The sequence below is a fragment of the Neovison vison genome, chromosome 7 (genome assembly GCF_020171115.1).
Source record: "Neovison vison isolate M4711 chromosome 7, ASM_NN_V1, whole genome shotgun sequence".
NCBI lineage: Eukaryota > Metazoa > Chordata > Mammalia > Carnivora > Mustelidae > Neogale > Neogale vison.
In genome coordinates, this window is record NC_058097.1 from 57189997 (window position 1) to 57216925 (window position 26929).

The 26929-nt window shown below is 58.1% G+C and overlaps 4 protein-coding genes across 7 annotated transcripts; 3 read left to right on the forward strand and 1 right to left on the reverse strand.

Moving 5' to 3' along the window:
• Nucleotides 1-372: 372 nt before the first annotated feature.
• MZF1 (myeloid zinc finger 1) lies at nucleotides 373-7346 on the forward strand. Of its 4 annotated transcripts, none has more exons than XM_044257426.1 (6): nucleotides 373-543; nucleotides 2195-2630; nucleotides 3072-3255; nucleotides 3915-3985; nucleotides 4100-4220; nucleotides 5735-7346. In XM_044257426.1, the coding sequence occupies exons 2-6, from the start codon at nucleotides 2235-2237 to the stop codon at nucleotides 7165-7167; spliced, it is 2205 nt and encodes a 734-aa protein (XP_044113361.1). In that variant the 5' UTR covers nucleotides 373-543; nucleotides 2195-2234; the 3' UTR covers nucleotides 7168-7346. The 4 variants fall into 4 exon arrangements, with proteins under 4 accessions (XP_044113361.1, XP_044113358.1, XP_044113359.1 ...); XM_044257423.1 differs by lacking the exon at nucleotides 373-543 and adding an exon at nucleotides 551-629; XM_044257424.1 differs by lacking the exon at nucleotides 373-543 and adding an exon at nucleotides 552-882 and having other exon boundaries at nucleotides 1237-2630.
• Nucleotides 7347-11915: 4569 nt separating this feature from the next.
• On the forward strand, nucleotides 11916-14659 carry UBE2M (ubiquitin conjugating enzyme E2 M). Its single transcript, XM_044257482.1, has 6 exons — nucleotides 11916-12096; nucleotides 13252-13346; nucleotides 13483-13521; nucleotides 13630-13733; nucleotides 13996-14059; nucleotides 14146-14659. The coding sequence occupies exons 1-6, from the start codon at nucleotides 11988-11990 to the stop codon at nucleotides 14284-14286; spliced, it is 552 nt and encodes a 183-aa protein (XP_044113417.1). The 5' UTR covers nucleotides 11916-11987; the 3' UTR covers nucleotides 14287-14659.
• Nucleotides 14660-15288: 629 nt separating this feature from the next.
• Nucleotides 15289-18565, forward strand: CHMP2A (charged multivesicular body protein 2A). The gene is made up of 6 exons (XM_044257478.1): nucleotides 15289-15422; nucleotides 16560-16769; nucleotides 17644-17823; nucleotides 17896-18026; nucleotides 18119-18180; nucleotides 18299-18565. Exons 2-6 carry the CDS (start codon nucleotides 16602-16604, stop codon nucleotides 18424-18426), a joined length of 669 nt encoding a protein of 222 aa, XP_044113413.1. The 5' UTR covers nucleotides 15289-15422; nucleotides 16560-16601; the 3' UTR covers nucleotides 18427-18565.
• Nucleotides 18566-19223: 658 nt separating this feature from the next.
• On the reverse strand, nucleotides 19224-25369 carry TRIM28 (tripartite motif containing 28). The gene is made up of 17 exons (XM_044257407.1): nucleotides 24891-25369; nucleotides 24429-24541; nucleotides 24096-24228; nucleotides 22361-22496; nucleotides 22166-22282; nucleotides 21970-22084; nucleotides 21665-21811; nucleotides 21450-21564; nucleotides 21259-21365; nucleotides 21126-21162; nucleotides 21001-21046; nucleotides 20669-20921; nucleotides 20265-20584; nucleotides 20061-20184; nucleotides 19891-19977; nucleotides 19676-19813; nucleotides 19224-19582 (listed from the first exon to the last, which is right to left on the reverse strand). Exons 1-17 carry the CDS (start codon nucleotides 25234-25236, stop codon nucleotides 19406-19408), a joined length of 2511 nt encoding a protein of 836 aa, XP_044113342.1. The 5' UTR covers nucleotides 25237-25369; the 3' UTR covers nucleotides 19224-19405.
• Between the last annotated feature and the right edge of the window lie 1560 nt (nucleotides 25370-26929).

Below are 26929 nucleotides of genomic sequence, written 5' to 3' on the forward strand. Positions count from 1 at the left end.
CCCCTCTCTGTTGACCTTCTTTCCTCTCAGGGTCTCCTTCCCTGGATCTGTTCAGTTGCTTTCACTGTCTCTCCTCCCAGCTCTCTCTGCTCCTGAGCCCTGCAGGCTCTGGGCCTCTCCCGCCCCTAAGTCTTTGTGTTGGCCTCTCCTCACCTCTCCTCATCCTCTCGCGCGGCTTTCCTACTCCAGGCGGCACCCCCAGCCCCATCCCACCTCACCTCACCCCACCTCACCCCACCTCACCTCTCCTCCCCCACCTCAGAAGCCCTCCGCGTCCCCACCCGGTTACCATGGCGCATCCTAGCCCCGCCCCCCCGTTCCCCGGCACAAAAGAACGCCCCGGGGCGCTGGCGCACACGGAGGGCCCAGCCGACTACACTTCCCAGAAAGCACCCGGCCGAGCCTCTTCGCCATTTACAGTCCGACTGGGCGCTGCAGGAGGCGCCCCCTTTTTCGGCGAACGGTTGCCATGGAAACATGGGCTGACGGCGTCCTAGTGAGAGCGGTGATTGGTGCAGCCCCCTGCTAATCCCTGGAAGGCCCGTAAAGAACTGAGGAAAACGTGGTGGGGGCATGCGCGGTTGGGAAGACGGCGATGCTGTCCGTTGCCGCCTGAGAAGCTCGCGCAAGTAGACGGGGCATGGACGCCTGGATCTGAGGGGGCGAGCGAGGGAAGAGGCGGCCGGGCGTGTGATCTGGTCGTTGCGAACAACGCTACCCCGGGGAACGGGAGGAGGGTGGGAAAGGAGGCGAGCGTGGGGGAAGGCAAGGTGGCACTCGGGCTGGTGCGTGGAGCATTCTGGGAGACAGAGTCCGGCCGGGGAGGGGGAAGTCAGCGAGTGCGTATGCTTGTGAGCGCGGAGCGGCCCGCTGAGCTTGGAGGTGAGGGCGGGGACCTCTCATCGTGGGAGGCTGGGGCGGGGACCCGGGCGGAGACCGCGGACTCGCGGATTCCGGCTGCCCGGCGGGACCCGGAGCGCGGAGCAGACGTCTAGGCGCTCCTCCGGCGAGCCGGGCGCTGTCGCGCGATGCTCTTCAATCGCAGTGCACTGCCACGGCGACAAGGTCTCGGAGCCCCCCTCCCCCGGTTGCCATGGCGGCACTAAACCAACCGGGGGAGAGGGAAGGCGGGGGGGCTCTCTAAAGTGGAGGTTGCCCTCCAGGATTTCTGGTAAATGTAGTTCAGGAAGCTTCGCAGTGGCTGGCTGGCTTAAAAATGGTCCAACTTTCTCCCAGGGTTGCAGGTTGGCCTGGAACCTTGAGGATCGGAATTTTGACCCACGGGATCCGGCGGCCTTGGAAGTCGAATCTACTCAAATAATAAACTCAGATTTCTTCACAAAGTCCGCACATTACTCCCAGCTGCAAAGGGAGCAGCAATGGCGAGGGAAGGGGGGGCAGCCCCACTTACGGGGGACGGTAAAGATGGGGAAACAGGTTCACAGAAACTAGCCAAGGTTATGTAGCAAATAGGCAAGATCAGAATCTCCAATCTTGCTTGCAGGCATCTGGTCCAGTTGTCTTGGGGCCTTTGTGGGCCCCCTGTTAAGATCCCATCACCTCCTAACCCTGCCTAAATCAGGGAGCTTAAGTGATGGTGGGGCATTACATGGTGTGATAACTTGGGTCGGTTCAGAGGATGGGACTGAATGGAGGGAGAGGGGGATGCTGCCTGGAAGTGTGGCCACAGAGTTGACCTTGTCCATATATGGGAGTGGGAAAGGCTGCCGTGTGGAACCAAGCTGAGAAGAGAATGGTCAAGAGAGACTAGATGGGAGAGTGGGTGGTGCAATGATGGGGTGGTGTTCTGGGTGGTGTGGGGGGAGGGGGGCTGGAGTGTTTCTTATGGCCATGTGGTGAATACTGCAGATGTCATTTACTTGGCAGTGGGAGATCCACACATCAGGGATGGCGTGGTGCATGTAGAAGGGCAGGGGTGGGGGGGGTGCCTTCATACCCCTAAGAAGCACCCTGTGTTTGGAACAGGGGAATGCCAGAGACTGTGTATAAGTCCCAGCTAGAGACCAGAGACACAGGCCTGGCATGTGACCACCTCTCTGTGCCTCAGTTTTCATATCTGCCTTCCATTCAGTACAGGTCTGAGGATGGAACAACGAAACATAAAGTAGTCGCTCAATAAGCATTTATTGCCACTGTTTGTCCTCGCAGTAGCCTCATCCTCTTCCTCTCCTAGGGGAAGACATTATCCTCGGAGCCCCAGCCCAGTCTTTCCAATGAGGCCTGCAGCACTGGGCTCCCCAGGTCACACAGCCCTGGAAGATGAGGGGCCTGTCATGGTGAAGTTGGAGGACTCTGAGGAGGAGGGCGAGGCTGCCCCATGGGATCCGGGCCCAGAGGCTGCACGCCAGCGTTTTCGACACTTCCACTATGAGGAGGCACTGGGTCCCCAAGAGGCCCTGGCCCAACTCCGGGAGCTGTGCCGCCAGTGGCTGCAGCCCGAGGTGCACTCCAAGGAGCAGATGCTGGAGCTGCTGGTGCTGGAGCAGTTCCTGTGTGCACTGCCCCCCGAGATCCAGGCCCATGTGGAGGGACAGCGGCCAGGCAACCCTGAGGAGGCAGCTGCCCTAGTCGAGGGGCTACGCCAAGAGCCAGAAGGCCCCCGGAGATGGGTGAGTCGGTGGCCCTGAGCCAGGATCCAGGCTGGAACAGTATCCAGCTGTGCCTCCCCCTGGCAAGTGCCATGCTCAACCAAACACCTGTTCCTTGTGATTTGAAGTAGTCACTTGCAGCAGACCTTGTATGGGAATAGACAGGCTTCCAGGGCCAGCCTCACCGGCCCACCACTACATCGCCTGGAGTCATGGACATGGGAGGGGATGCAGGGTGGAGAGAGAGGGAGACCACTGAGCATTCACAGATGTAAGCAACAGGAGAGCAACTGCAGGTGGTTCCTTTACCCCTGACTCAGTGCTGGGGGGAATGTAGGTCCTTAGAGAGCCTAGTGGGTCAGGACCTGAGGTCCTTTGATGAGGTAGATGCCTATGAACCCACTGCTTGTGCCCAGCTAAACTCTCCGCATGGGTCCCTAATGGTGAGGGGCACCTTCCCAGGTCACAGTCCAAGTGCAGGGTCAGGAGGTGCTATCAGAGAAGATGGAGCCCTCCAACTTGCAGCCCCTCCTTCAAACCAAGCCTCAGACTCCAGAACATGGGCCTAGGACACCATCTGAAGCTACGCAGGAGTTACCATTGGGCCTTCGGGTGAAAGAGGAACCCACGGTTACAGATGACCCAGGTGAGGGTGGGCAAGGCATGCGTGGCCCAAAGCCTGATGGAGTAGACCAGGGGAGCCTGGCCTCAACAGCCTAAAGGTCATCTGCTGGCTGGAACTATTCATATGCACTGGTGTCCCCCACCGCACCCCTATCCTGCCTAGCCAGTGGACATCACTGCTCCTCTCATGCCAAATCTGACTGCCACAGCTATGTTTCTGTGCTCTCCCTGGACATGAAGTAGGTTGTTGGGGTTCTGGGGTGGGGAGGTGTGTGGGGTGCACTTCCAAGGAGATCCATTGGGAGACAATAGCTGGTCTCTGGGGAGCAGGTGGCAGGCTTGAATATAGGTGGGAGTGGCTGAGGGAATGCTGGGAGGCAGCCCCTCCCTGTATTACTTCTTCCAGGTCTGTACCAGAGCTGGCCACCCACACTCCCTCATTCCTGTGTGTCAGACCCTAGTACAGTGCTCCCATCCACCTTGCTGGCCATCCTGCCCAGGGCTCATGCAGGGGTCTGTGTTCTGAGCCTGTCTCATCCTGCTACAGCTTCTCCTGTGGCCTTCCAGGGTGTTCTGCCTTACTCTAGCCCCCAGTCTGGATTCCAGCATCTGGCATACCACAGAGGAGGGCAGTGGGGTGGGGACACCCTTGGGCCACCTGACCCCAACTTTCCTCTACAGAGCTTCTGGATTCTGGGCCTCTAGCCAATCCCCAGGAGGCCACCTCCACTTTCCTGCCTGAAGAGACCCAGGTGAGACCATACAGGCCATCCTCACTGTCTGGGGAGCCTCAGTGGGTGGGGATCAGGTGGGTCCCTTCCTTAGTCTAGCTGGGCATAGATGAGCAGTGACCACTGTGGTTTCAGGGCTGTGAAATAGTGCTGGACCAGGCCTCTCCTCACAGTGAAACTGGACTTGAGGGGCCTTCATGGAGGGAACATCCTGGGGTCCTGTGGCAGGAGGAAGCTGGAGGCATCTTCCCTCCAGGTGAGTGAGACTGGGCATGGTGGGGCTGGGCCCTCTGCATAGGCACCACCACATTTCACCTATCCCACTCCTGGCCCTGCTCAGGTTGCCCTCTCAGTCCAACATGTTCAAGCTCCTCCATTCCATGGACTGTTTCTTGCAGCATATAACCTGTGCTCTCCCCTGGCATGGAGTAGGCTGTTGGAGTTTCCATCAAGCTCTCTGCTGAGTTCAGGTTCCCTCCAGCTGCTGCTTCCCACCATAGTAAAACCTGAGAGCAGGGCCTGTATTCCCCATACCCCCAACCTCTCCCATCCCTGGCATCCTAGATAGCCCACAGAGTCTGGGTTTGCCCCCATTAACTGGGTAGCAGGGGAGGGAGGGTCTGGATCTGCCAATGAGAGCAGGTTAGTAGACAGTGAGTGGGCAGAGGGACCTTGACACAGGGCGTGGATGGAGCAGTACAAAAAGGAGGCCAGAAGCCCCTGCTGTCCACCTCAGCTATACTGCTCTCAGTCAGCCATCGTCCAGTCTCTCTGCCTCTTCTTCCTTGTTTCCTGGACTGCTCCTCTTCCTTGGTTTACTCCCTTGTTCTGGTGGACCTTCCTGGGAACCGTGATAAAAAGTTCTTGATAAACCGTGATAAAAAGATAAAAAGTTCTGAGATGCTATATCTCTTAAAACACTTACCTAACATTCTATATTAGGCTAGTGGGGCTACATGAAGAATTTTTTTACTAATTCAGTTTCAAAGTTTTTTCATCGTCTTTGTTGGTAAGCCCTTTCGGTTTGAAATCTATCCCTCTCAATTGTGGGAAACTGGCTTGAATTACTTCTCTGATTTCCTTTCTCTCCACTGTTTTGTTCCCTTGTTTCTGGAATGTGTGTTCCTTGGCTGTTGGCTATATTGCTTCCTCAGTGTGGTCTCAAAGCCTCAACCCAGCCTTTTGCCAAAATGAGAGAAGAGATCCAGGAATTAGAGCTACATCAATGCCCGCTATCTGCTCAAAATTCTGTGCTGAGAGTGTCCAGGGCTGGTCCATGCAGTAGTTCTGAATAGCCACGCCAGCATGCCTGGTGGCCTCGCCCCTTCACGTCCATGGCCAGAGCTACCTGGTACCTCTAATCCCAAACTTTTCAAGTCTTCTTCAGGGTCAGATTGATTTTATTTCTCAAGCAAGGCACGTCAGACCAAAGTGCTGCCGCCTGTCCCCTCTGATCCCCATTTCTCTCGTGTTGGCTCCATTTCCAGCCTCCCTCAGACCCACCCACTTGAGTGTATTTGTAGAAACCATCATCACTATTGCAAGGCCACCTGTCCCATATGTGTCCTGCAGCCCTTCCAGAAAGGCAACTTTTGCAAACTTAAGTCAGGCCTGGAAAGCTTGTCCCCATCTTCTAAATCTTCCTCATAGTAGGTTCTGCCTCACTGACTAGCTTCAGGTCCCTCTAGTTCACCCTATTTACCGTGGGCTGGAATGGGTCCAGGCACAGCTCTCTTGGTATGACTGAGTGGATCCCGTTGTGCAATGCAGGGTTTGCTCTCCACAAGGACAGCGTCTCTGCTGGCCCAGGCACTGTGAGCCTCCACATCCCGTGGGACCTCGGCATGGCCAGCCTCACAGACCAACTCCGGTCGCCCTCCCATGAAAGTGGCTTCTCACATGCACTTGTGCTCCCCAGTGGCCCCGGAGGTGAGCAGAACCCCACAAACGAGGGTCCTCACCAGCTCCTGGGCCCCATACTGGCCACTGGCCACTGGCGTACACCCAGGACGGAAGGCCAGGGACGGGGTCGCCCCAGCACAGGCCCCCGGGTGGGGCGGGGTGGCTGCTGCGACGTGTGTGGGAAGGTGTTCAGCCAACGCAGCAACCTACTGAGGCACCAGAAGATACACACAGGAGAGCGGCCATTCGTGTGCAGCGAGTGCGGCCGAAGCTTCAGCAGAAGCTCGCACCTTCTGCGTCATCAACTAACGCACACTGAGGAGTGGCCGTTTGTATGCGGCGACTGTGGTCAGGGCTTCGTGCGCAGCGTGCGCCTGGAGGAGCACCGGCGAGTGCACACGGGCGAGCAGCCCTTCCACTGCGCTGAGTGCGGCCAGAGCTTCCGGCAGCGCTCCAACCTGCTGCAGCACCAGCGCATCCATGGCGACCCCCCTGGCCCGGGCGCTGCGCCCCCCACGCCTCCCGGTGCCCCGGAGCCCCCAGGCCCCTTCCCCTGCAGCGAGTGCCGTGAGAGCTTCGCGCGGCGAGCCATGCTCCTGGAACACCAGGCAGTGCACACGGGCGACAAATCCTTTGGCTGCGTGGAGTGTGGGGAGCGTTTTGGCCGCCGCTCTGTGCTGCTGCAGCACCGGCGAGTTCACAGTGGAGAGCGGCCCTTTGCCTGTGCAGAGTGCGGCCAGAGCTTCCGCCAGCGCTCCAACCTCACGCAGCACCGGCGCATCCACACGGGCGAGCGGCCCTTCGCCTGTGCGGAGTGCGGCAAGGCCTTCCGCCAGCGGCCCACGCTCACGCAGCACCTGCGCGTGCACACCGGCGAGAAGCCCTTCGCCTGTCCAGAGTGTGGCCAGCGCTTCAGCCAGCGTCTGAAGCTCACGCGCCACCAGCGGACGCACACTGGGGAGAAACCCTACCACTGCACCGAGTGTGGCCTGGGCTTCACGCAGGTGTCACGGCTCACTGAGCACCAGCGGATCCATACCGGGGAGCGGCCCTTCGCCTGCCCTGACTGTGGCCAGAGCTTCCGGCAGCACGCCAACCTCACGCAGCACCGGCGCATCCACACGGGTGAGCGGCCCTACGCATGCCCGGAGTGCGGCAAGGCCTTCCGCCAGCGGCCCACGCTGACGCAGCACCTGCGCACCCACCGGCGGGAGAAGCCCTTTGCCTGCCAGGATTGCGGCCGCCGCTTCCACCAGAGCACCAAGCTCATCCAGCACCAGCGCATCCACAGTGCGGAGTAACGGCACTCAATATACCCCTTCTCTATGTCTCCGCTTCTGGCCTCTGGTTGCGGGGGAGGGTCTTCGCTCCGAACACTAACCTCACAGTGTTGCTGTGAGGCCTCTGATCAAGTCTGGGTACAGACGGGCCCACTCAGAACCTGGCGCCCAGTAGGTGCTCAATAAATAGATGGACCGTGGGTCTGGAAATCTACACATTCAGTGCCTCCTGACCTGCGCAGGTCCCTCTTCCCCCCCACCATCTACCACTTCCGCAACCATGCAGTCTCTGAGAGCCATAGACTCCTAGCAGCCCCTCCCAAGGGCTATGGATGCCACCACCTTGTACCGTGGCTCCTGTAGTTTGCCATAACAGCTTCAACCTGTACAACCATGGGCCAAGCCAACTGCCAGGTGAGAACTGGCCCAGTTTTCCCCTGCCAGCCAAGATCATCAAAAGCAGTATAAGTAGCAAACTGGTGCCCAGAAGGCCAGAGCTGGGGATGTGTCTATAAAACTTTAACCTTAGGAAGCTATTTCTTAGGCATAAAAGCTAGAAGGTTTTATCTGGAAATCTAGATTCTTTCATGCATGTTAACTACTATGCTGAGGTTAGGTTCCCCTTAGGATTCCCCAGCCTGTCCAGAAATCAAAGTCCACTGGAGGCCCCAGGCCAGTTCTCTATCCCCCTAGTGATCATTCACATTCTGTGGGCCACAGCTGCCCCCAACCCTGGCCAGGTGTGCAACCCCCAAGGGCTCCCCAACACTGGGTGGTGGTCCCTATGAAGAATGTGTTCAGCAGCAAGTCATAGGAAGCACAGCTGTCAGCAGCTTACATAAAAGTGTGGATGCTGCCAGTGCAGGTTCGGTGGCTTGCACACTGGGCTGGCATCTCTGGAACCCTCTGGACTTTTCACATGCCATTGCTTCTTGCCCTAATTATCTTTCCCTTCCATCCAAATTGTGCAGACTCTTGACCTAGTGCACCCCCCCCCACAAAACCCCAACCAGTGGGTACCCTGGGGGCCAAAAGGGATGAGAAGCAGTGCCAAAGGAAAGATCTTCATGCATCGGGATCTGGCTTGGGACATAAACCCTACTCTGGGCAGGTGTCAGCCTGCCCTTGGCCTGAGGGGTTCTAAGAACAACCTTTTGAGGCTCATGTGTCTAAGCTTCTTCCAGGGATACAGCTGGACTTTGCTACAAGACTGGGGTCCTGAAATCAGGGAAAGAAGCCAGCCTCAGCCAGAAGCTTCTAGTAGCTATCCCAAAGAAGGTGTGTTCCCTACCTCTTTTCCTCCCCCACTCCACCCCTCTCTCCACCACCCCCCTGACCAACCCCCAGCCAGGACCAGGGCCACTCTGGCATCTACATCTGGCAGAGTCAACAACTCCCCATGTAGGGGTACTTTCATGTGGCACCGTTGGGAGGTGGGGGGAGGCCGCCTGGGCCCTAGGCCAATACTTCTGTCCTCTTAACCACAAACAGAACTCTTAAGGACCATGATCTGGGATATACTAATCAGAGGGGTAGAAAGCAGTCCCTAGGTGGAGGGTAGGAGTCAGATTAAGGAAGGCACACAAATACTGAGGTAGCTAGTGTTGTGAGGTTGAGTATTGCCGAACTTTATAAATCCTGTAACATGGATTTTTTTTCAAGTCCTGTGTGAATTTTATAATCAGAAACAAAGAGGACAAGAAAGCTCACTCTCGTGTTTTGATCATCTTGGTGTTTGAAGAACATGAAGAGAAATCTGCACACATATGACTACTTAAGAATTTCTTGTGAAATTACACACAAGAAAAATTATAACACACGTGAAAGGCATAGCGACAACAGGCCAGGGCCCAGTGCCCAAAGTCATAAATCCACAGACTTGCCTACTGAGCCAGTCCTCTAAGAAAGAAACATGAAGTGATGGGAGAGTCCCCCATGAAGGCTCATTTCTGCAGTTGGCTGTGGACAGCCCTGCAAGCCAGGCTGGGGGTTGTGAACCCAAGTGCTACCATACTATCAGCAGGGCTGAGGGCTTGGACAGAATGACCACTTGGCTTCACTCGGCCAGAACCATGGGAGGAAGGCAGGAGAGGAACCCCTAAGACAACTGGTCACCTGGGGAAGCTACAACAGTGCCCAACCAGCCTGTCCCTGGATCATCTGTACCGGAGCCCATACAATTTGCTCCCAAGCACACCCTCCCCATGCCACATCCATTCAGTTATTCTTACCCCCAACCCCAAGCTTCCCAAATCTGTCCAATTCTCTCCAACCCCCAGCACTGCTCTGATCTCAGCCACCCATCTCTAGCCTGGAGGCCCACAGCACTCAGCCTCCCTTCCCTGCCCACTCCTGCTACTCATTTCCAAAACAGACCCTTGCTTCTCAGTGACCGGTTCCAGAGGCTACGTTGATGCACCAGGTGCACTCGCACCCTCACTCTTCACCTGTCGTATGCTGCCCAATTCCTCCAGGTGCCAGTCCCAGCTTCCCTCTGGAACTTTGATATGCGGAGCCCTATGCTGTGTCCCAAGAGGATGCAGGCCCAAGGGGTACGGCAATCTCACCGCTCAACACCTGTACCATGAGAGTAACAAGGAAAACACAGGTGCACCACTTCCAACCCAAAACCCTGTCTCAGCTCAGCCATCCCCTCCTCCCTGGCAGGCCCCATGGCTCTGCATTTTGTTGCATGGCTAAGTCTTCCCCCACTGATGGTGGGAAAGCCATGAGGTCAGAGACCACAAGAGTCTAGCTTTAACTAGTGGAGCAAGCACTCCTCTCCAAGAAACCAATACCCTATCCTCAGATGGGCCTTCAACTGATGGCCTCAGAAACGGACCTGAGGATGGACACATGGTTTAGGCTGACCCACAGGCAACACCCTTGAGACTTTGGCTGCAAACTGAATGGTCATCAACCCTCACCTGGCGATGGTCCGTACAAGGGCAGGAAAACCAGAATGGCTGAGAAGAACAGGAAGGGATAGAGGAAGAGGAAGATGGGAGTCTGGAGGGTCCCCCCGAGTCCCATGACCAGCCATGTCTGGAGCCTAAGAACGCTGGGATGATTGCAACGTCAGCCCCAAACTTAAGTTGTTGGCTAAGCGTCCTCTTCCTCGTCCTGGCACCTCGCCAGCAACTCGGCGCTCGAGCCAAGAAAGGATGCTGGGAATGTGAGGCTGGGATAACGGGACAACCAGAGGCACAAAAGGGGTGCTGGGATGGTGGTACTGAGAAGCGAAGGGCCTAAAGAGGGAGCAGTCCGAGGAGCCCAGGGACGTCCACGGTACCCGAAAACCCGCAAGGCGGGAACTCTAAGGAAGGAGGCTGGGGCCAGCCCAAGACCCGAAAGGTGGAGGTGATGATAGGGGCCGAGACGGACACCAGGTCGGGTCTGAGGAGGCGCTGGGGGTGAGCGGGCATCAGGGCGACTCCTCTGAGGCGAAGCCGAGAGGAGCCCGGGAGCACCCCTGCCTGACGGGACCGCCAAGACTACTTCCCCAGGGCTCTGGGCGATGACGGCAGGTCGCCTCCGAGACCAAAGGGGACGCGCAGCGCGGGCCGCACGCGGCGCAGCTCCGACCCAGAGCTCCCACCCACCCTGCCCCCCGCCGCGCAGCTCACCCGCCCGACGGCTTCCGAGGTGACCGCCGGAAGTCCCCGCGCCGGCCCGCTCCGCTTCCTCCCGCCCTTCGAGGCCCGCTACGCGGGGTGTGATTGGAGCGGAGGCTGGCCGCACGGGCGGCGAAAGGTCGCAGGACGTCTCCGCGGGAACTCGAGCCCGGCTCCGAGAGGGCCCCCGCCCCACGTCCTAGCCAGTGTCCATGCGTGTCAGCCCCCGAAGTGCTTACCACTCTAGCACGATACACGTTTTATTTGCTAGTTTACCTCAGCCAGAATCTCCGCGCGTGCGTGGCGTTTGCGATGAGACACCGAGGGCGCCCGACCCCGCCCTCTTTGGGCAAAGCCTATGGCCTCGACCGGGCTCCGGCCCGCCGTGATCATCCTGCCACTGTGACCTCCTGGGGCAAGGCCTCGTAGGACCCACCCACGCTGCAGTCTGCACAAGCGGACTGCGAACCGAGGGACCTGCACCTGCCCTACTTAAATATGGCGGCGGCACCGCCCATGCGTGGACCCGCGAGCGTCCCCGGAAATGACCGCGGGACGGCCTGCACGAACGGAAATACCCGAGCCCAGCCGAACAAGTCCGAATATCAAGACCTATCGCGGAGCAACGCTGGGCGGCGGTGGCGGCAGCGGTGGCAGCGGCGACGGCTGCGCAGGCGCACAGCGCAGGCCGGGCGAGAAGAGCCGAAGTGGGCAAGCGGCGGAAATATCCGAAGCGGTGGGGCGCCCGAGGCCGTTGCGGACCTCCGCGCCAAAGCTGCTGCTGCTGCGGAAGCCGAGCCTCTTCCAGTACACGGCAGCCGCCACCGCGGCCGCCACCTCCTCCTTCCCCTCGAGCCGCACCCCCTCGCGGTGGGAGCGAGTAAACAGGCGGCGCGGCCGCAGCTGAGCTTCAGGGGACCTAAGCGGGCGACGGGGAGGAGGGAGCGGCCGGGTGGGGGCGGGGCCGAGGAGGCCCGAGAACAGCCGAGTCGGCCCGAGCGCCGCCGAGCGAGCCCGAGGCGCCGGGCCAGGCCGGAGCCGGACTACGGGAGCCGACGCGGGCCGCGCGGTGGGCGCGGAGCGGCGCGGCAGGCCGGGCGGGCGGCAGCAGCAGCGGAGGAGGCCGCGAAGGCGGGTTCGAGTGGCGGAGGCGGCGCGGGCGGCGGCAGGGGGCCGGGTGGCCGGGGTCCCGGGCCCCGCAGCGGCGGCAGCGGCGGCGGCGGCAGGATGATCAAGCTGTTCTCGCTGAAGCAGCAGAAGAAGGAGGAGGAGTCGGCGGGCGGCACCAAGGGCAGCACCAAGAAGGCGTCGGCTGCGCAGCTGCGGATCCAGAAGGGTAGGGGGTCGGAGGCTGGGGGTGGGGGTCGGAGGTCAGCGCCTGGGGTGAGGTGATGTAGGAGTCAGGAGTGGGTTAATACAGTCACCGGGGGTCGGAGGTTAGGGTGGGTGTCGGTGTGATGGAAGATCAGGAGTAATGAAGTCACGGGGGAGGGGGATCAAAGATAGGGGCCGAATGTGGGGTACCCTGGGATACCTAGAAAGCCAGACGCCTTCCATTAGTTACCGAGAATCGGAGAGTTAGGCAGTGGAGAGCGTGCAGGAAGCTGGAGACTCCACAGAGTCTGGGGGTCAGACAGGAACATGGGTGATAGGCAGAGGAGATTGTATGAGAGACTGACGACTGGGGATAGGAATCAGAGAGGATTTAGTGAGGTATGTTGGGGTCTTGGGGACTCTGAAAGTGAGATGGAGTGTAATCAGTTTGGGGCACTGCGATTTGTGGGTCTTGGGGGGTCACATGGCAAGTTGGGGTTTGGAGTGACACGTGGAGGAAGGAAGAACAGTGTGTGCCAGGGATTGGAGATGGGAGTAGGATTGCATTTAGAGTATTATGCTGGAGGTGCTGGGAATCTTAGAGGCTGCTTAGAGGGGTACAGGAATGGGAACTCATGTGTCTGGGGGTCGGATGGGTCCCTGAATTTAGGGTGACAACCAGAGAAGAGGAGGATCAGTGGGGACAGGATTGGTGAGGAGATGATGGGGGGCAGGGTCCTTGAGTTTGGGTGGACAGGAGGGGAACAGCATTGTCCACTAGAAAATGGAGGTATGGCTGAGGATCTTGGTGTTTGGGGTAGTTGGAGGCTCTTGAGGGCCACACAGGGATGGGGGGCATTTGGAGCTGGGTACCCAGACGTTGGGTGCTGAGACTTGAGACTATGGATTCAAAAGAGTTGGAACTTACTCTGGACCAAGAGATACAGCATAGCCACAGTTGAAAATGCATGTTTGAGGCGTGCTGTGGACCTAGAAGAGTTTGCCTGGAGACTAGGAAGCAGAAAGAGCAAGGAGAGGATTGGGGCTGTGGGGCGCAGCCAGGACAGAGCCTTGAGGATCCTAGAGGAGGCCTGGGTGCTATGCCGGCACCTGCACCTGCTCTGAGTGCTCTCCTCTCTCCCTCTCCTTGTTCTGCTTCTCTGCTTTGCAAACACAGACATAAACGAGCTGAACCTGCCCAAGACGTGTGACATCAGCTTCTCAGATCCAGACGATCTCCTCAACTTCAAGTTGGTTATCTGTCCTGATGAGGTAAGGGCACACTTAGCTGGACTCCCAGGCATGGGCCAGGGGCCTGGGCAGGGGAACACCTGGAATTAGGAGATCTGGTTTATGTGCCAGGCCCTGCAGGATGTTGTCCTAAGACTTTTTCTCTTTCTCCTCACAGGGCTTCTACAAGAGTGGGAAGTTTGTGTTCAGTTTTAAGGTGAGTCCCAGGTGTGCAGGGATAGAGGGATAGAGGCAACAGCTGAGGCTTGCCCCAGCCAGGCACTGCTAGGGCACCTCTCTATCTTGTCTCTCTTCTTGGAGCCAGGTGGGCCAGGGTTACCCACATGATCCCCCCAAGGTGAAGTGTGAGACAATGGTCTATCATCCCAACATTGACCTCGAGGGCAACGTCTGCCTCAACATCCTCAGGTGAGAGCCCTGACTTTAGACTGCACGGGTCTCTGTCCCTTCCCTCCCTCTTGTGGTTTGTGGTTTTCTATCTTTTCATCTCCACATTTTCTTCCTTAAGTCTCGACCTTAGCCTTCTCCCTGGCCTATCCTGCTGTGTGCTCTCCTCCTAGCTTCTCACATCTGCACCATTCTGTGCCCTGGGCCTGACCGGTTCAGTCCCAGCAGGCTCTGTGGTTGGCAATCCACTCACCAGCCCCTGACCCTGATTCTCTGTTCACAGAGAGGACTGGAAGCCAGTCCTTACGATAAACTCCATAATTTATGGCCTGCAGTATCTCTTCTTGGTGAGTAAGGGTGGGTGGGTGAGGCTGGGGAAGGTTGGCCCTCTCTGCTCTTAGGGCCTGTTGACCCCCACCCATACCGGCCACAGGAGCCCAACCCCGAAGACCCACTGAACAAGGAGGCCGCTGAGGTCCTGCAGAACAACCGGCGGCTGTTTGAGCAGAACGTGCAGCGCTCCATGCGAGGTGGCTATATCGGCTCCACCTACTTCGAGCGCTGCCTGAAATAGGGTTGGCGCACACCCACCCCTGCCAGGGCCACCAGCCCCGGCGTCCCCTGCAAATATTTATTGGGGGCCACAGGTGGGGGGCATGGGGTGGCCGGTGGGGGAATCCCATGCCCTGGCCTTGCCTCCCCTCCCTGCCACCCGCTCCTAGTTATTATTTTTTAACCACCATGTGATTAAGGTCGGCGCTGCCTCCCCCGACCCGCTCAGCGATGGGAAATGAATTGGCTTGTCTAGCCCCCAGCTGGGTGCTGTCCAGCCCCCCACTCTGGGCTCTGGGGTGGGTGGCTAAGGGGACTGGGTGGCTGGGGCTCGGGCACTCCACCCCTCCACCACTGGAGGTCCCACCAGGCTATTAAAGGGGAATGTTACTGCATGGCCTCTGCCTCTTCCTTCTGTGGGGGTGGGAGGGGCAAGTGATGTCCACCAGAGCTCTTGCAGCAAGAGTGGTGGGAGATGTGTGGTTACAAGTGGTACTGGGGCACCCCTCAGCAAGCTCCCCAGTGCCTGAAACAGCCTGGGGAATAATGGGGGACAACATCCCAAGCCTCAGGCTGCGTGGGATGAATCCCAGTGTGTGACCAGCGAGGGACAGAACCAGTAACCACTCACTTCGTGCTGGGTAAGGCAGTGTAGAAGAAAGTCCGTGCCATCTCCAGCTCTGCCCCCTCCTGCCCTGAGTGGGCCCACCAAGAACCCTCCCTGGTGCTACCAGGTGCCTGAGATCCAGAAACATTAGGGAAACGGTGTCCGTCGGATGAGCTGGGCCCTCTAGTGGGTGCGGTGGTGGGATGCGGGACCTCTGGGGTGGCCGGACGGAAGGCGCCCGAAGGTGCATCAACCCAGCGGTACTGGGGTCCCAAGGACTGGGTCAGCTGGAACCTGTGGAACACCCTCAGGCGGGCCCTAGAGAAACGGAAGGTGGTGCGCATGCGCCTGGACGACGGCCTGCTTGCGCACGCGCGCTCTTATCCCCGCCCATCGTTCCGGGTGCCGGTGGAGCCTGTGACGTCAGACCGTTTCTTCCGGAAACGGCGGCGACGGCAGAAAGAACCGAGGGGGCTATCGGTGGTGGGTGCGCCTGAAAGCAGAGAGAGGAGCGTAACCCGGAAGCGGAAGCGGATTCCGTCCCGGCTCCGGTGAGTGGCCCCTGCCGGGCCGCGGGTCCCGGGTGGGTGCGTGGGCGACGGCATACGAGGGCCTTGACGCCGAGGTGTCTACTGCCTCGCCCATCCACGGGACCCTAGCCTCATCATCGAAGCACCTTGCTCTCGGTGTGCGGGCCTCCCAACGCCCCCCAGGTTCTCTCCTGGATGAACAAGACGCCCCATTGCCCATTATCCCGTTCCAGGTGTACAGGGGTCCCTGAGGACCCCAGATTCTTCCAGATCCTTAGAGCTCCCCAGCATCCATCATGTCCTTAGTGTACCGGGTGCTCCACTGCCCCACAACCATATTATTCGCACCCAGGTTGCCTCCCCATTCAGGCCTCCCCACAATCCGAATGCTAATTCATATGTTGTCAGCTTCAGAACCCCTATATCCACTTTGTTCTTGGCACTCAGACCCACCACCTACCTTGCCATCCCGTCGGCCCCTACATTTGCCCTATCCTTGCCACTCAGGTTCCACATGCCCCCAGTGCACCCTCACACAACCATTTCCATTCATTCTTAGTCCATCAGACTCCAGGGTCTTACTATAGTATGGAGAGGCTGAAGCCTTGAACCTCCTTTGGGACACTATGATGAAAGGCTGTGGTGGTGGATGACTTTCAGATTTTGCTGGCCCTGTTTGTCTGTTTTTCTTAAAGATTTTACTTATTTGACAGAGATGCAGGCAGAGAGAAAGAGAAACAAGCTCCCTGTTTTGCAGAGAGCCTGATGTGGGGCTTCATCCCAGGACCCCAGGATCATGACCTGAGCCAAAGGCAAAGGCTTTAACCCACCGAGCCACCCAGGCGCCCCCACCCTTTTTTATTTTTATTTTTATTTTTTTTCCCCACCCTTTTTTAAAAGATTTTATTTATTTACTTGACAGAGATCACACGTAGGCAGAGAGACAGGCAGAGAGAGAGGAAGGGATGCTGGCCCCACTTTTACTTGTGGGGCTACTTTAAGTGTTCCAGGCTAGGTTTGGGCTTTCCACTAATCTTTCCTCTCTCTGCTTACCCCTTCACATTTTGCAAGTTCCCCCTACTAACCCCCCAAATACACATTGTGATCTTGGCTCTGCTTCTTGCCCTTTTTGTGGGCCCCACACCACTTTGCACCTAGGCTTCACACTTGTCACAGGTCCACTGGTGGGCTCCTGCTACCATGGATTTGTTATTTGGGCGCCGTAAGACACCAGAAGAGCTGCTGAGGCAGAATCAGCGAGCCCTGAACCGTGCCATGCGAGAGCTGGACCGTGAGCGACAGAAGCTAGAGACTCAGGAGAAGAAAATCATCGCAGACATCAAGAAGATGGCCAAGCAGGGCCAGATGGTGAGCTCAGTTGGGCACAGGCTGGGACACAGGGTTAGGTGCTGTGGTTTTGTCAGGTACCAGTATAACAATGGAACATGACCGGACACCAACAGGTGCTTTGAGAGAAATTAAGGGTGAGCGGGTATTTTGGGTATCCAGAAAGGCTGCCTTCTAGGGGTTATCAAGAGAATGGAGCCTGTGAAGATCTAAGCAACCAAAATGTCAAACGGATGAGGCAGCAAATGTTCCATAAGGGAGTGATAGTTGAGTTCAGACTCCACAGTAGACCAGACCATTTGAAATCATGGGCTACAATGGGAGCTGAGTCAAAGGGTTTAATGCAAGAGAGATGTGGCCTCAAACTCACTGTGACATGGAGGTTAGTAAAAGACTGAATCAGTAAGGAGCAGAGCCTGTGACAGGTGACAAGAGTTTGAATCTAAGGAGATGGGTTGAAGAGGTTCCATTTCCCAGGATAGGCAAGGCAAGAAGGAATACATTTGGGTTACTCAAAAGTTAAGCTGTGGATAGATTTCTATTTGGAATAAAGTGCTTGCAGTATGAGCCTGTTGAGGTAGATAGAGGGAGAGACAAACTCTTCAGCCAGGATAGAAATTCAGGAATAGGTTCTGTAAGTCAAGGGACTCTAGATCTATGGAGGGAAAAGGGTCCCTATATATAGTGAGTCCAGTGTTCCTTCGAGAGTCTGGGTTGTCAGAGAGGTAGTGTACAAAGGCCCTGTGGAGTGATGACCCAAGAAGCATAAGGATGAGGTTGGGAGGAGGGAGGGGGCAGGGATCACATGTAAATATCCGAGAGCATCAGCTGGAATGGTGCATTAGGAGCAAGCATCTTCCCTTGGCTCACTCCATCACCTTTGTCCACTCCTCAGGATGCTGTGCGTATCATGGCAAAAGACCTGGTGCGCACTCGGCGTTACGTGCGTAAATTTGTGTTGATGCGGGCCAACATCCAGGCTGTGTCCCTGAAGATCCAGACACTGAAGTCTAACAACTCAATGGCGCAAGCTATGAAGGGGGTCACCAAAGCCATGGGCACCATGAACAGACAGGTGCGCCTCTCCTAATCCCCCCTCTCCCCCACAGCTAACACCCAACTAACCCTCCCCACACCCTATTTCCAGTTGAAGTTGCCTCAGATCCAAAAGATCATGATGGAATTTGAGCGACAGGCTGAGATCATGGACATGAAGGAGGAGATGATGAATGATGCCATTGATGATGCCATGGGTGACGAGGAAGATGAAGAAGAAAGGTTAGGGGGGACACCAGGTATGGGGAGAATGGGGACGGATGTCTGGTCTTCGCACATGCCTGGCCCTCATAAAGTTCTTCTCTCTTCCCAAGTGACGCTGTTGTGTCCCAGGTCCTGGACGAGTTGGGATTGAGCCTGACAGACGAGCTGTCAAGTGAGTGCACCAAACTTTGGGCCCCATCCCACCCAACAGTCCAGACACAACCCCTGACCCCCCTGCCCCCAGCATTATTCCTTTCTACAGGAGCTCTCCTAACCCCCACTCTCTGTAGACCTCCCCTCCACCGGAGGCTCACTCAGTGTGGCTGCCAGTGGGAAGAAAGCAGAGGCTGCAGCCTCAGCCCTAGTAGATGCCGATGCAGACCTGGAGGAGCGGCTCAAGAACCTGCGGAGGGACTGACCTATACCATCCCGGGTGGGAGGTGGGCAGTGGATGCCCAACAGTTTCATTGTACTTCTTCTAGCGGGCGTTGGTGGTATAGTGGTGAGCATAGCTGCCTTTCATTGTACTTCTTCTGTAATAAAAGATTGGACACTAATTCCTAGGCCTGTGTGACTGGCCTGATTTGGGCCAGGCTGGGGTTCCCTTGGCACGGAGCTCACATACAGGGTTTGGTAAAAAGGCAATTGACAAGCATGGCAAAAGCCCAAATGCCAGACGCATTAGGGTATACGATAAGGAAGGCTGGATTGCTTCTCAGGTTGTGGCATTTAACAGGTCAAGTCTCTCTAGGATGTTCAGGGTTTAGGAACTTCATGGCCTCTAGAGCCTAACCCCTCCAAGACAGTGGGCTGTCTTGGATATCCTGAAGTCTGGGCTTTTCTGCCAGGGATCCTCAGCCCACCCAGCTCTGTGGTGCGGATTGTGAGAAATGGTTACATCCTAGTCCAGGAAGCACTTAGGTAGACTGGCCACCACACAGCACGTATCTGGGGCTACACCCTGTCTGATCAGAGCAGCCTAAGCATTACCACCTACAGGGGCTCCCCAAACTCTCCAGCATGTGCCCCATGCAACCCCCTCACCCGAGGCACACTCCACATTGGAAGGGCAAGGAGAGAGGCTCTCCCCTACTCCCTGGACACCAAAGCAGCTGAAGAGGACTGCCCCACACCTACTCCATCCACCAGGGCATGGTGAGGGAATTGCAAAGACCAGACCCCAGTACCACTGCCCCCACCAACAAAGGCATGAGGAACTGGTGAAGTTTTTATTAAATCCACATAAGTAAAAACCATATCGTGAGGGGCTGAGGGATGGGGCCACCAAGAAGTAGGAGCCAGGCCACCAGAGGGGGAGGCTGGGGGCAGGGAAAGGGGGGTGCAGATTTGACAGGAGAGAACAGAGTCAGGCCAGGTTGGCCTGAGCAGCCAAAGGTTCAGGGGCCATCACCAGGACCACTGGATAGCTCCTGGGCACTCAGGCCAGCACCAGGCAGGCTCAGCGGCGGGGGCTCCACCAGCACAGCTGAGAACTTGGTGTCACCAAAGGCCTCGTTCATGCGAGTTTCAAAGAAGCGCTGCAGGCCGATGATGGACTGCACATCTGCCTTGTCCTAAGCCGAGGCAGATTGCACGGGATGGGTCCTAGCTCCCCCTCCTCCCACCTCCCCTCACCTTACCCCCAACCCCATTCTCCCCAAGCTCACCTCTGTCAGCTTATTGAATTGCTTAAACATGCGGCCCACATCCTGGGCAAATTCCTGGGGGGAACTATAGGGGGGTGACAACTTCTCCTGGAGACGGGCACGGATCAGGGTTAGGTCCAGGGTGCCGCCAGGCTGATCCTGTAGACAAAAGCCACAAGCTAAAGGTAAGACCAGGCAGTTACCCACCCCCATACCCTCCAAGTCCCAAGACTCACCAGGGAGAAAGTGGAGTCAGTAGCCAGCTGGTGCAGGGGCCGGCAGGGCTCATGACAGAACAGAGCCAGCAAGACACGCTCACACTTCTATGGACAGGACAAGAGACATCAGAGCCACAGGCGGGTAGGGTTACTGAACAACTCCCAAGGGAGTAGGACCCCACCCTCACCTGCTGGTTGGCTGGCGAAAGCTTGGCCACCACACCGGTGCTATCACCACCATCCAGGCTCAGGCTGCCATCTTCCTCTTTCAGATCGGGCAGCACATGGCACAGAGAGCAACTCCACTCCTCCCTGGATGGAAGGAGAATGAGGAGCTGCAAAGAACCTGGCCCAGCCCTCCACCCTGCACAGGCCCCACACCAGCCTCGCACCCTGGCACATCCTGCAGGGCAGGCAGGTGGCAGTCCAGGTGGAAGCAGAACTCGCATTGGTTGCACATGACCAGATCGCCTGGCTTCTGGCAGACACGGCAGATGGTGGCACTGTCGTCCAGGGCACCTGGGCCACCTGCTGGGGCTGAAGTGCCCTCTGGAGCCACCACTTCTAGACCTGAACTGGTGCTGCCACTGGGTGAGGCCAGGCGGGGGCCCTCAGCGCCGGGGCCCTCCGCCAGGGCCATCAGCACAGGCTTGGTCTCAGGGCCCTCAGTGGCAGTAGGCGGGGCTCCAATGGCAGCCTCTGTCTCTTCCTCCTGCAAGGAGGTAGTAAGAGGTGTTCGGCAATGTGCAGACCTAGGTGTTCATCTCCCAGTCACAATCACTTGAGGCAGGCTCACCTTGACTATGGCCATGCCAGGCAGTGGCGGGGCCCCAGGGGCCCCAGGCGGAGCAGTCCCAGGCTGTCCAGCAGCAGCAGCTGCCGCTCCACGCTCAATAACAATGAGATTGTAATCCTCAGTGGTGCTGCCTGGGAAGACCTTGAAAACTGGTGGCTGACTATCAGCTGTGAGATCCAGATCCAAGCGCTCGAGGCTTACCCGTGGCACCTTGCGCATGAGGCCACTCACCTCGCCCTCACCTGAGCGTGACCTGTGGGTGCAGGTGCAGCCTGGTGTTAGCACACCCATCCCTATGCCCACCTGGCTAAACCAAAGGACAGCCAACTCACCGCTTCACACCTGACACATGCGGCTCTGCACTTGAGTAAGGATCGTCTGCTCAGAAAAGAGAAAGATACAACAGATTAGGGATAGACCTAAAGCACTGAAGCTCTCCCACCTACAAGGTACTCACCTGAGCCAAAGCCATAGCCTTCCTGCACCTCCATGGGCTGTGGGCAAAGCAGGTAGACCTCAGTGGGCAGGTGTCCCATAGGACCCTGTGCCCCTCCCTCCCCTACCAGGATCCCCCCCCAAACCCAACTCACCTGGCTACTGCCAGAGCCCTGTTTGCTCAAGGGCCCTGGAGCCCTAGGGGGGGCCATGGATGTAGGGCCTGTTGAGTTGGTGCCAGGACGCTCAGCCACAATCTTCCCTGCAAAAATGAAATAAAATCAGCATCAGAACACCCACTTTCTGGAATAGTACCAATATGCAGCAAGTTAACAAAAGAACACACCAAAAGCCTCTGCACTCTTGGTCCAGGCATTAAGGTCCCACTGGAACTTCATCTCGCCATGTGGCTCCACAGGGTCCACAATCATCTTGAGGGCCCGATGCAGCTGGAAGTAGATCTGCAGATGGAGCAGTGCATGAACACATAGCAAACACGGCTGCAGGGTGCTGGGTGGCACCTGCCTGGAACCCACCACCTGGATGCCCACCAGCACACACCAGCTTCTTGGAGAGCAGCAAGGCCGTGTTGTTGTCACTCTCCAGAGCCCAGGACGCAAAGCGCAGGATGTGTTCCTGGTGCTTCTGGATCTTGGTCATGGTCCAGTGTTGTCGCTCCAGGCGCTCCTGCTGCCCTTCAGTCACCTTCTGCAGGTAGAGAAGAGAAGCAGTGAAAAAGAGAAGACATGAAAAATGGCATTAACAGCCAACGGAGATGCCAGTCCCCAAGGCCCTCCCATCACAGATGCAGTCGGCAGCCAGCAGATGGGACCTAAAATCCCCTCCCCCGCTCAGACAGGGTGTACCTGGGCATCATTGACCAGCACACGGCCCCGCTTGTTCAGTTCCTTCATGATCTGCAAGATGGCCATCTTAACGTCCACCTGCACACGCTTCTGTACGTCAGACACTTGGCGGATCCTGGAGGGGACAGGGTGAACCAGGTCAGGAAGATGCTCCCCCAGGCCTGCCCCCAACTGTGGTCCTGGCTTCCACACTTACGAGCTGCGAACCTCCTTGGTATTCTTCTGCAGCGTTGCATGCTTGTCCCCCAGGCGCTTCACCAGCGAGGCCAGGAGCTTGCGCTGGTTCCTCACTGCATCTTCCAGGAACTGGTATCTGAGAGCAGACAAAAGAGAGCCTGGGTGCTGAACATAGGAAGAACAAGCAGCACCCACCAGCATTCCCAGTACTCACTGGTGGTCCTTATGGGCATTGAGCTGGCAGTCTCGGCAAGTGAGGGTGTCACAGCTCTCACAGAACAACACAAGGGGCTCGTGCTTGTGCACGTTGCAGTACACTGTGCGCTCACCGTCCCGTGACTTGGCTGGCCCTGGGGATAGAAACCATGACGCTGAACCTCATCCTCAGCTATTGCCATCTTAAACAGTAAACAAAACTTAAGGCCTCACTTCCTGCCTGTCCTGCAACCCTGGGCCGCCTTTGGGAAAACTCAAGGGCCCTGTAGCAGTGGCCAGAGAAAAGCACAGGCCTATAGGCCCAAATCCTTCCTCTCAAAGCACTCTGCCCCAAGTCTGACCTGGAGAACAACTCCTTCCTCCCAGCTTCTGACCTGGACAACAAAGTCTGAAGACTGGCAGGGACCTCCCACTCGCTATTCTGGCTACTAGAACCTTCCCCAAGTGGACACACTAGAGAGAATTCTGGCTACTAGAACCTTCCCCAAGTGGACACACCTTGAAAATCCCCACTGGGCTCAATTCCTCCCCCACCTGCAGCACGTTCTGTCAGGCAGAAAAGGGAATTCTGGCTATAAGCACAGAGACAATGTTTGCTTGGTGGCACAGACAGAAAGCAAATCAGGGACTAGAGACACAGTTCAAGTACAGCTCCCTTAAAAACTATGCTTTGGTGACCTCCCCTCTCTGAAAGAAGAGAAGTCCACAGACCTCTTATAACCCAAAGGCCTACAAGGGATCCAGGGCTTGAAAAGCCTTCTCAGGATAGGAGAGCTGAAATGTCAGACCAAAATCCTCACAAAGGCGTCGGGTCCCCTCTGCGGGGAGAGTCTTGGTATACACCACCCCACCCCCCACCTGTCACCATTACAAAGCTGCTTGAGAGCATCTATCCCTCTTTCTTACTCAATCCCAATTACACCCTGGCTATACCATCCCTGCCCAAGATATATGACTGAGACACAAATCAGCCAGACCATGGGTCCTTCAACAATGCCACCTCCTGCACTCTGTCCTTTGCCTAAACCCAGGACCTCCTACAAATTCCTGCCCTTCGTTCCTGATTCCTCACACCCCCACAGCTACCCCCTCCATCCTTACCATCCAGCCTATGCTATCCTCTAAGACTGGGAAGCAAAAACCTAACTACCAAAAGACTACTCACAGAAAGTTCTGGAACTAAGAGTAGGATAAACTCAGAAAACTCCTAAGCCCTTTTCTGTCCCAACCCCAGCACTTACAGAAAACTGCGCAAATACCTTCCTCAGCTAAACTTTTAGACTTGTGTGACCCAAAATTAAAACACTTCTCAGACTCACTCTCCATGATGGTCTTGAGGGCCCCTGCAACCAGAGGCTTCATTTCCCCTGGAGTCTGAACGGAAGTTGCCAGGGAGGCCAGGCCCACCCCTCCACCACATACATACACATACAGGAGCTCCTTCACATACAGGGGCCTTATCCTCTGTATGTCTGCAGGCGGGGAGGTGTCCCTGATGAGCTTGCCTGAACCCTCAGTGCATCCCTGCCCTGAGGCCTTTTCCCTTCCCCTTGCACCCAGAGAGAGTGCACACCTGAGCCCCAGACTCCCCATTTCTGAGTTCTGCCCTCAGACCCTTCAAGTGGTACCCTCCAAAAAACCTCCCCAAGACCCATCCATCCTTGATAACCAGCACCATAAACAGCTGAGAACAAACGTAATATAACCAAGGCTTTCCCCTCTGCCTTGCATACCAGTGGAGCGCACGGTGTGGTCCTTGGTGTACTTCACCCGCTGGTGTGCCTCCACACACGTCTCACACAGCGGCTCAGAGCACTCCACACAGTAGCTGGTGGCAGGAGCATTATCCTCACAGCTAGTGCAGCACTGATGGGCAAAGGCAAAACAAGAGACAAAACCTCCGAACATATCCACAACTGCACCCCAAATAACACAACCTTAAAGCCAAGTGCAGCCTTTACCTAGCCTACACGAGTCTGCCCAGAGCCTTGTAGCAAGAGAATACAGTCTGGAATGTACTGGTACCATGTCCCGAGGCCTCTTTAGGGTTTCTGGACAGGACATACCTGATTTGCGTCCTGCGAGTCTGCGGCAGCCTTACTGCCACTATCACGCATAAAGTAGTTCTCCACAATGTCTTTGGAGAAGCACTGCTGCTTGCAAACAGGACAGTCCACCACTGCCAAAAACAAACAAAGAGAGACTGTTCCAAGTTCACCCACAAGCTGTAACACATCCCCTGACTGGGCCCAACCTTCATCCCAAAGAGGACCAGGTCCTCTCCTTAGGAAGTAGGAACCCAACCACTTCTTCCATCGCACTTGAAGCAGACACCCCATCTCTGCGCCCAGCCCAGAACCCACTGCCCGTACCCGATCGGGCCACGCACTATCCGGGTCCCTATCCCTCTCGCTCAAGTTGATCCCCCACCATCGCCATGCTGCGAACGGACCCCCAGTGCCCACGCCGAGTCAGGATTAAAGCCTGCGGGGTGGGGGGATGGGCCGCCGCGGCCCGACCGTACTCACCGGCGCCGTCGCCCGCCGCACCGCCATCCCCGGAGCTGTTTGCGGCAGCGGGCGCCGGGGGCCCGAGGCAGGCACTGCAAGCCGAGTGCAGGCAGGGCAACAAGCGAGGCTCCCTCTCCGGGCGCAGGCGCTCCCGGCACACACCGCAGTGCTCCAGCAGCTCCAGAGCCTCGCCGCCGCCCCCCGCGGGTGACGACGCCGAGGCCGAGGCCGAGGCCGCGGCCGCAGACGCGGCCGACGAGGCGGCGGCGCGCTTTTCGCCGCCAGCCGAGCCCTCGCCTGGGCCTGGGCTGCCGGAGGCGGCCGCCGCCGCCGCCGCCGAGGCCGCCGCCGCCGAGGCCGCCATTCACACGCCGCCGGGGGCGCCCAGGGGGGAAGAGGGGCGCGGGGCTCGCCGCGCAGGCGCAGACGCGCTGGCCACCAACGGATGGGCCGCCGCCGCCGCCGCGAGGCCGAGCGCCGCCACGCGCCGCCTGGGCTACCGCCCGCCGCGCGCGGGGCGCTCTGGAAGCCCCGCGGGCCGCCGCTTGCTAGCCTCCCGTCGCCGACGACCGCGCTTCTCCTCAAAGGCCGCCCAAACACAGCGCCACGCGCCACGCGAACAACCGCTCGACCGCGCGCCCGCTCGCAGAAAGAGCCGCGGCCGGGGGGCGGGACAGAAATAACTGGCGCCGACGCCGCCGCGCAGGCGCGCTGGGCGTCTTGCGCCCAGGGGCGGGGCCCAGGCCGGCAGCCCCGGGCGAGACCGCGAGTACGCACGCGCCTGAGCCGGGTCTTCCTACCTCCGCCCACGCTGCCTAGCGTCGCCTGTGCGGCAGGGGTGGAGCTAGTGACGCCACTGCTGCAACCTCGTACGCGGGCGGGGCGCGTGCACTTTTACGCGCTCTGGCGCCCCCTCAAGCCCTAGTCCCTGGCCGCGGTACTACGCTGGCGATTTGGCCGTCTCCGCCGCCACCTCAGTTCCCTCCCCTGAGGCCAAGGCCGGAGAAGTCTACGGTCTCCGCGCCCAGCCATGCTGGGGAGAGAGACGGGGTTGAGAGCGAAGGGGGCGGCGGGGTCCCCGTCCCAGGAGAAAGTCCCCTTCTGAGCCAAGTGGATGACTTTTGGGTTTTAACCATTTTATACTGTTTAAGATGGCAAACACTGAAACCTGCCCAAAGCGGAGATTCCAAGGGGTCCAGGGCAGCGAGTCCCGCGGCCCCACAAACGACCCCTTCCCATCTTTTAGGTAGCCGCTTTTCCAGGAGGGCGAACGGAATGAACCCCCCACAGCAGGGCGATTCTACGGCACGAAGCGGGATCTGGGCGAGGGGTGCGGAGCGGGACGAGGAATCCCGCAGGAGGGGAAAGCAGAGTCTGGGTGGGGAGGGTCCTATCCGAGGGAGGAGTCCTGCCTCCGCCGGACACAGGATCGGGGCGGGGGCGGAGGGATCCAGGCTGAATGTCCCGGGAGAATTCCGTCCGACGCGGAGAGCGAGGCCTGTGAGCCGTGGGGAATCCAGTCAGACAAACAGCCTCGTCGCGGGAATCCCGAGGAGGACGCAGAGTCTGGGGCGAGCATCCGGGGGGCCAGGCAGGGGCGACGAGAGAAGTACGGTCTGAGCTGGTAGGCGCGGCCTACGGTGCAGGCGGAGATCTCCTGTTCATCCTGTCTGAGGCGGGAGCAGAGTCTGGGCGGGGAGCTCGTCTAAAGACGCCGGGCCCGAAGGAGGCTCGAGGGGTGGGTGCGTCGGAGCCCGCCCAGCGGTGGGCCTGGGCCCCCTTTGCGGGGCTCCTCGGTGCCGAGTTTAGGACGAGGCTAAAGGAGACGATGGGGAGGAAGGGGGAGGTCAGCTTTTGAGAGGATGCTTAAAGCATGCTGGCCGGCCCCAAGTCTGGCCCCAAGTCCTCCTCATTGTCTCTGGGTTCAAACGTAAAACCTGTGGGCCGAGCCGCGCGCCCACGCGTGCTGGCGGCGTAGGCATGTCTGGCCAGGCTGGGCGGGGTGTGGCCTTTGTTCCTAAAGGGGGCTGGGTGTCCGTGGGGCTTTGTCTCTGCGC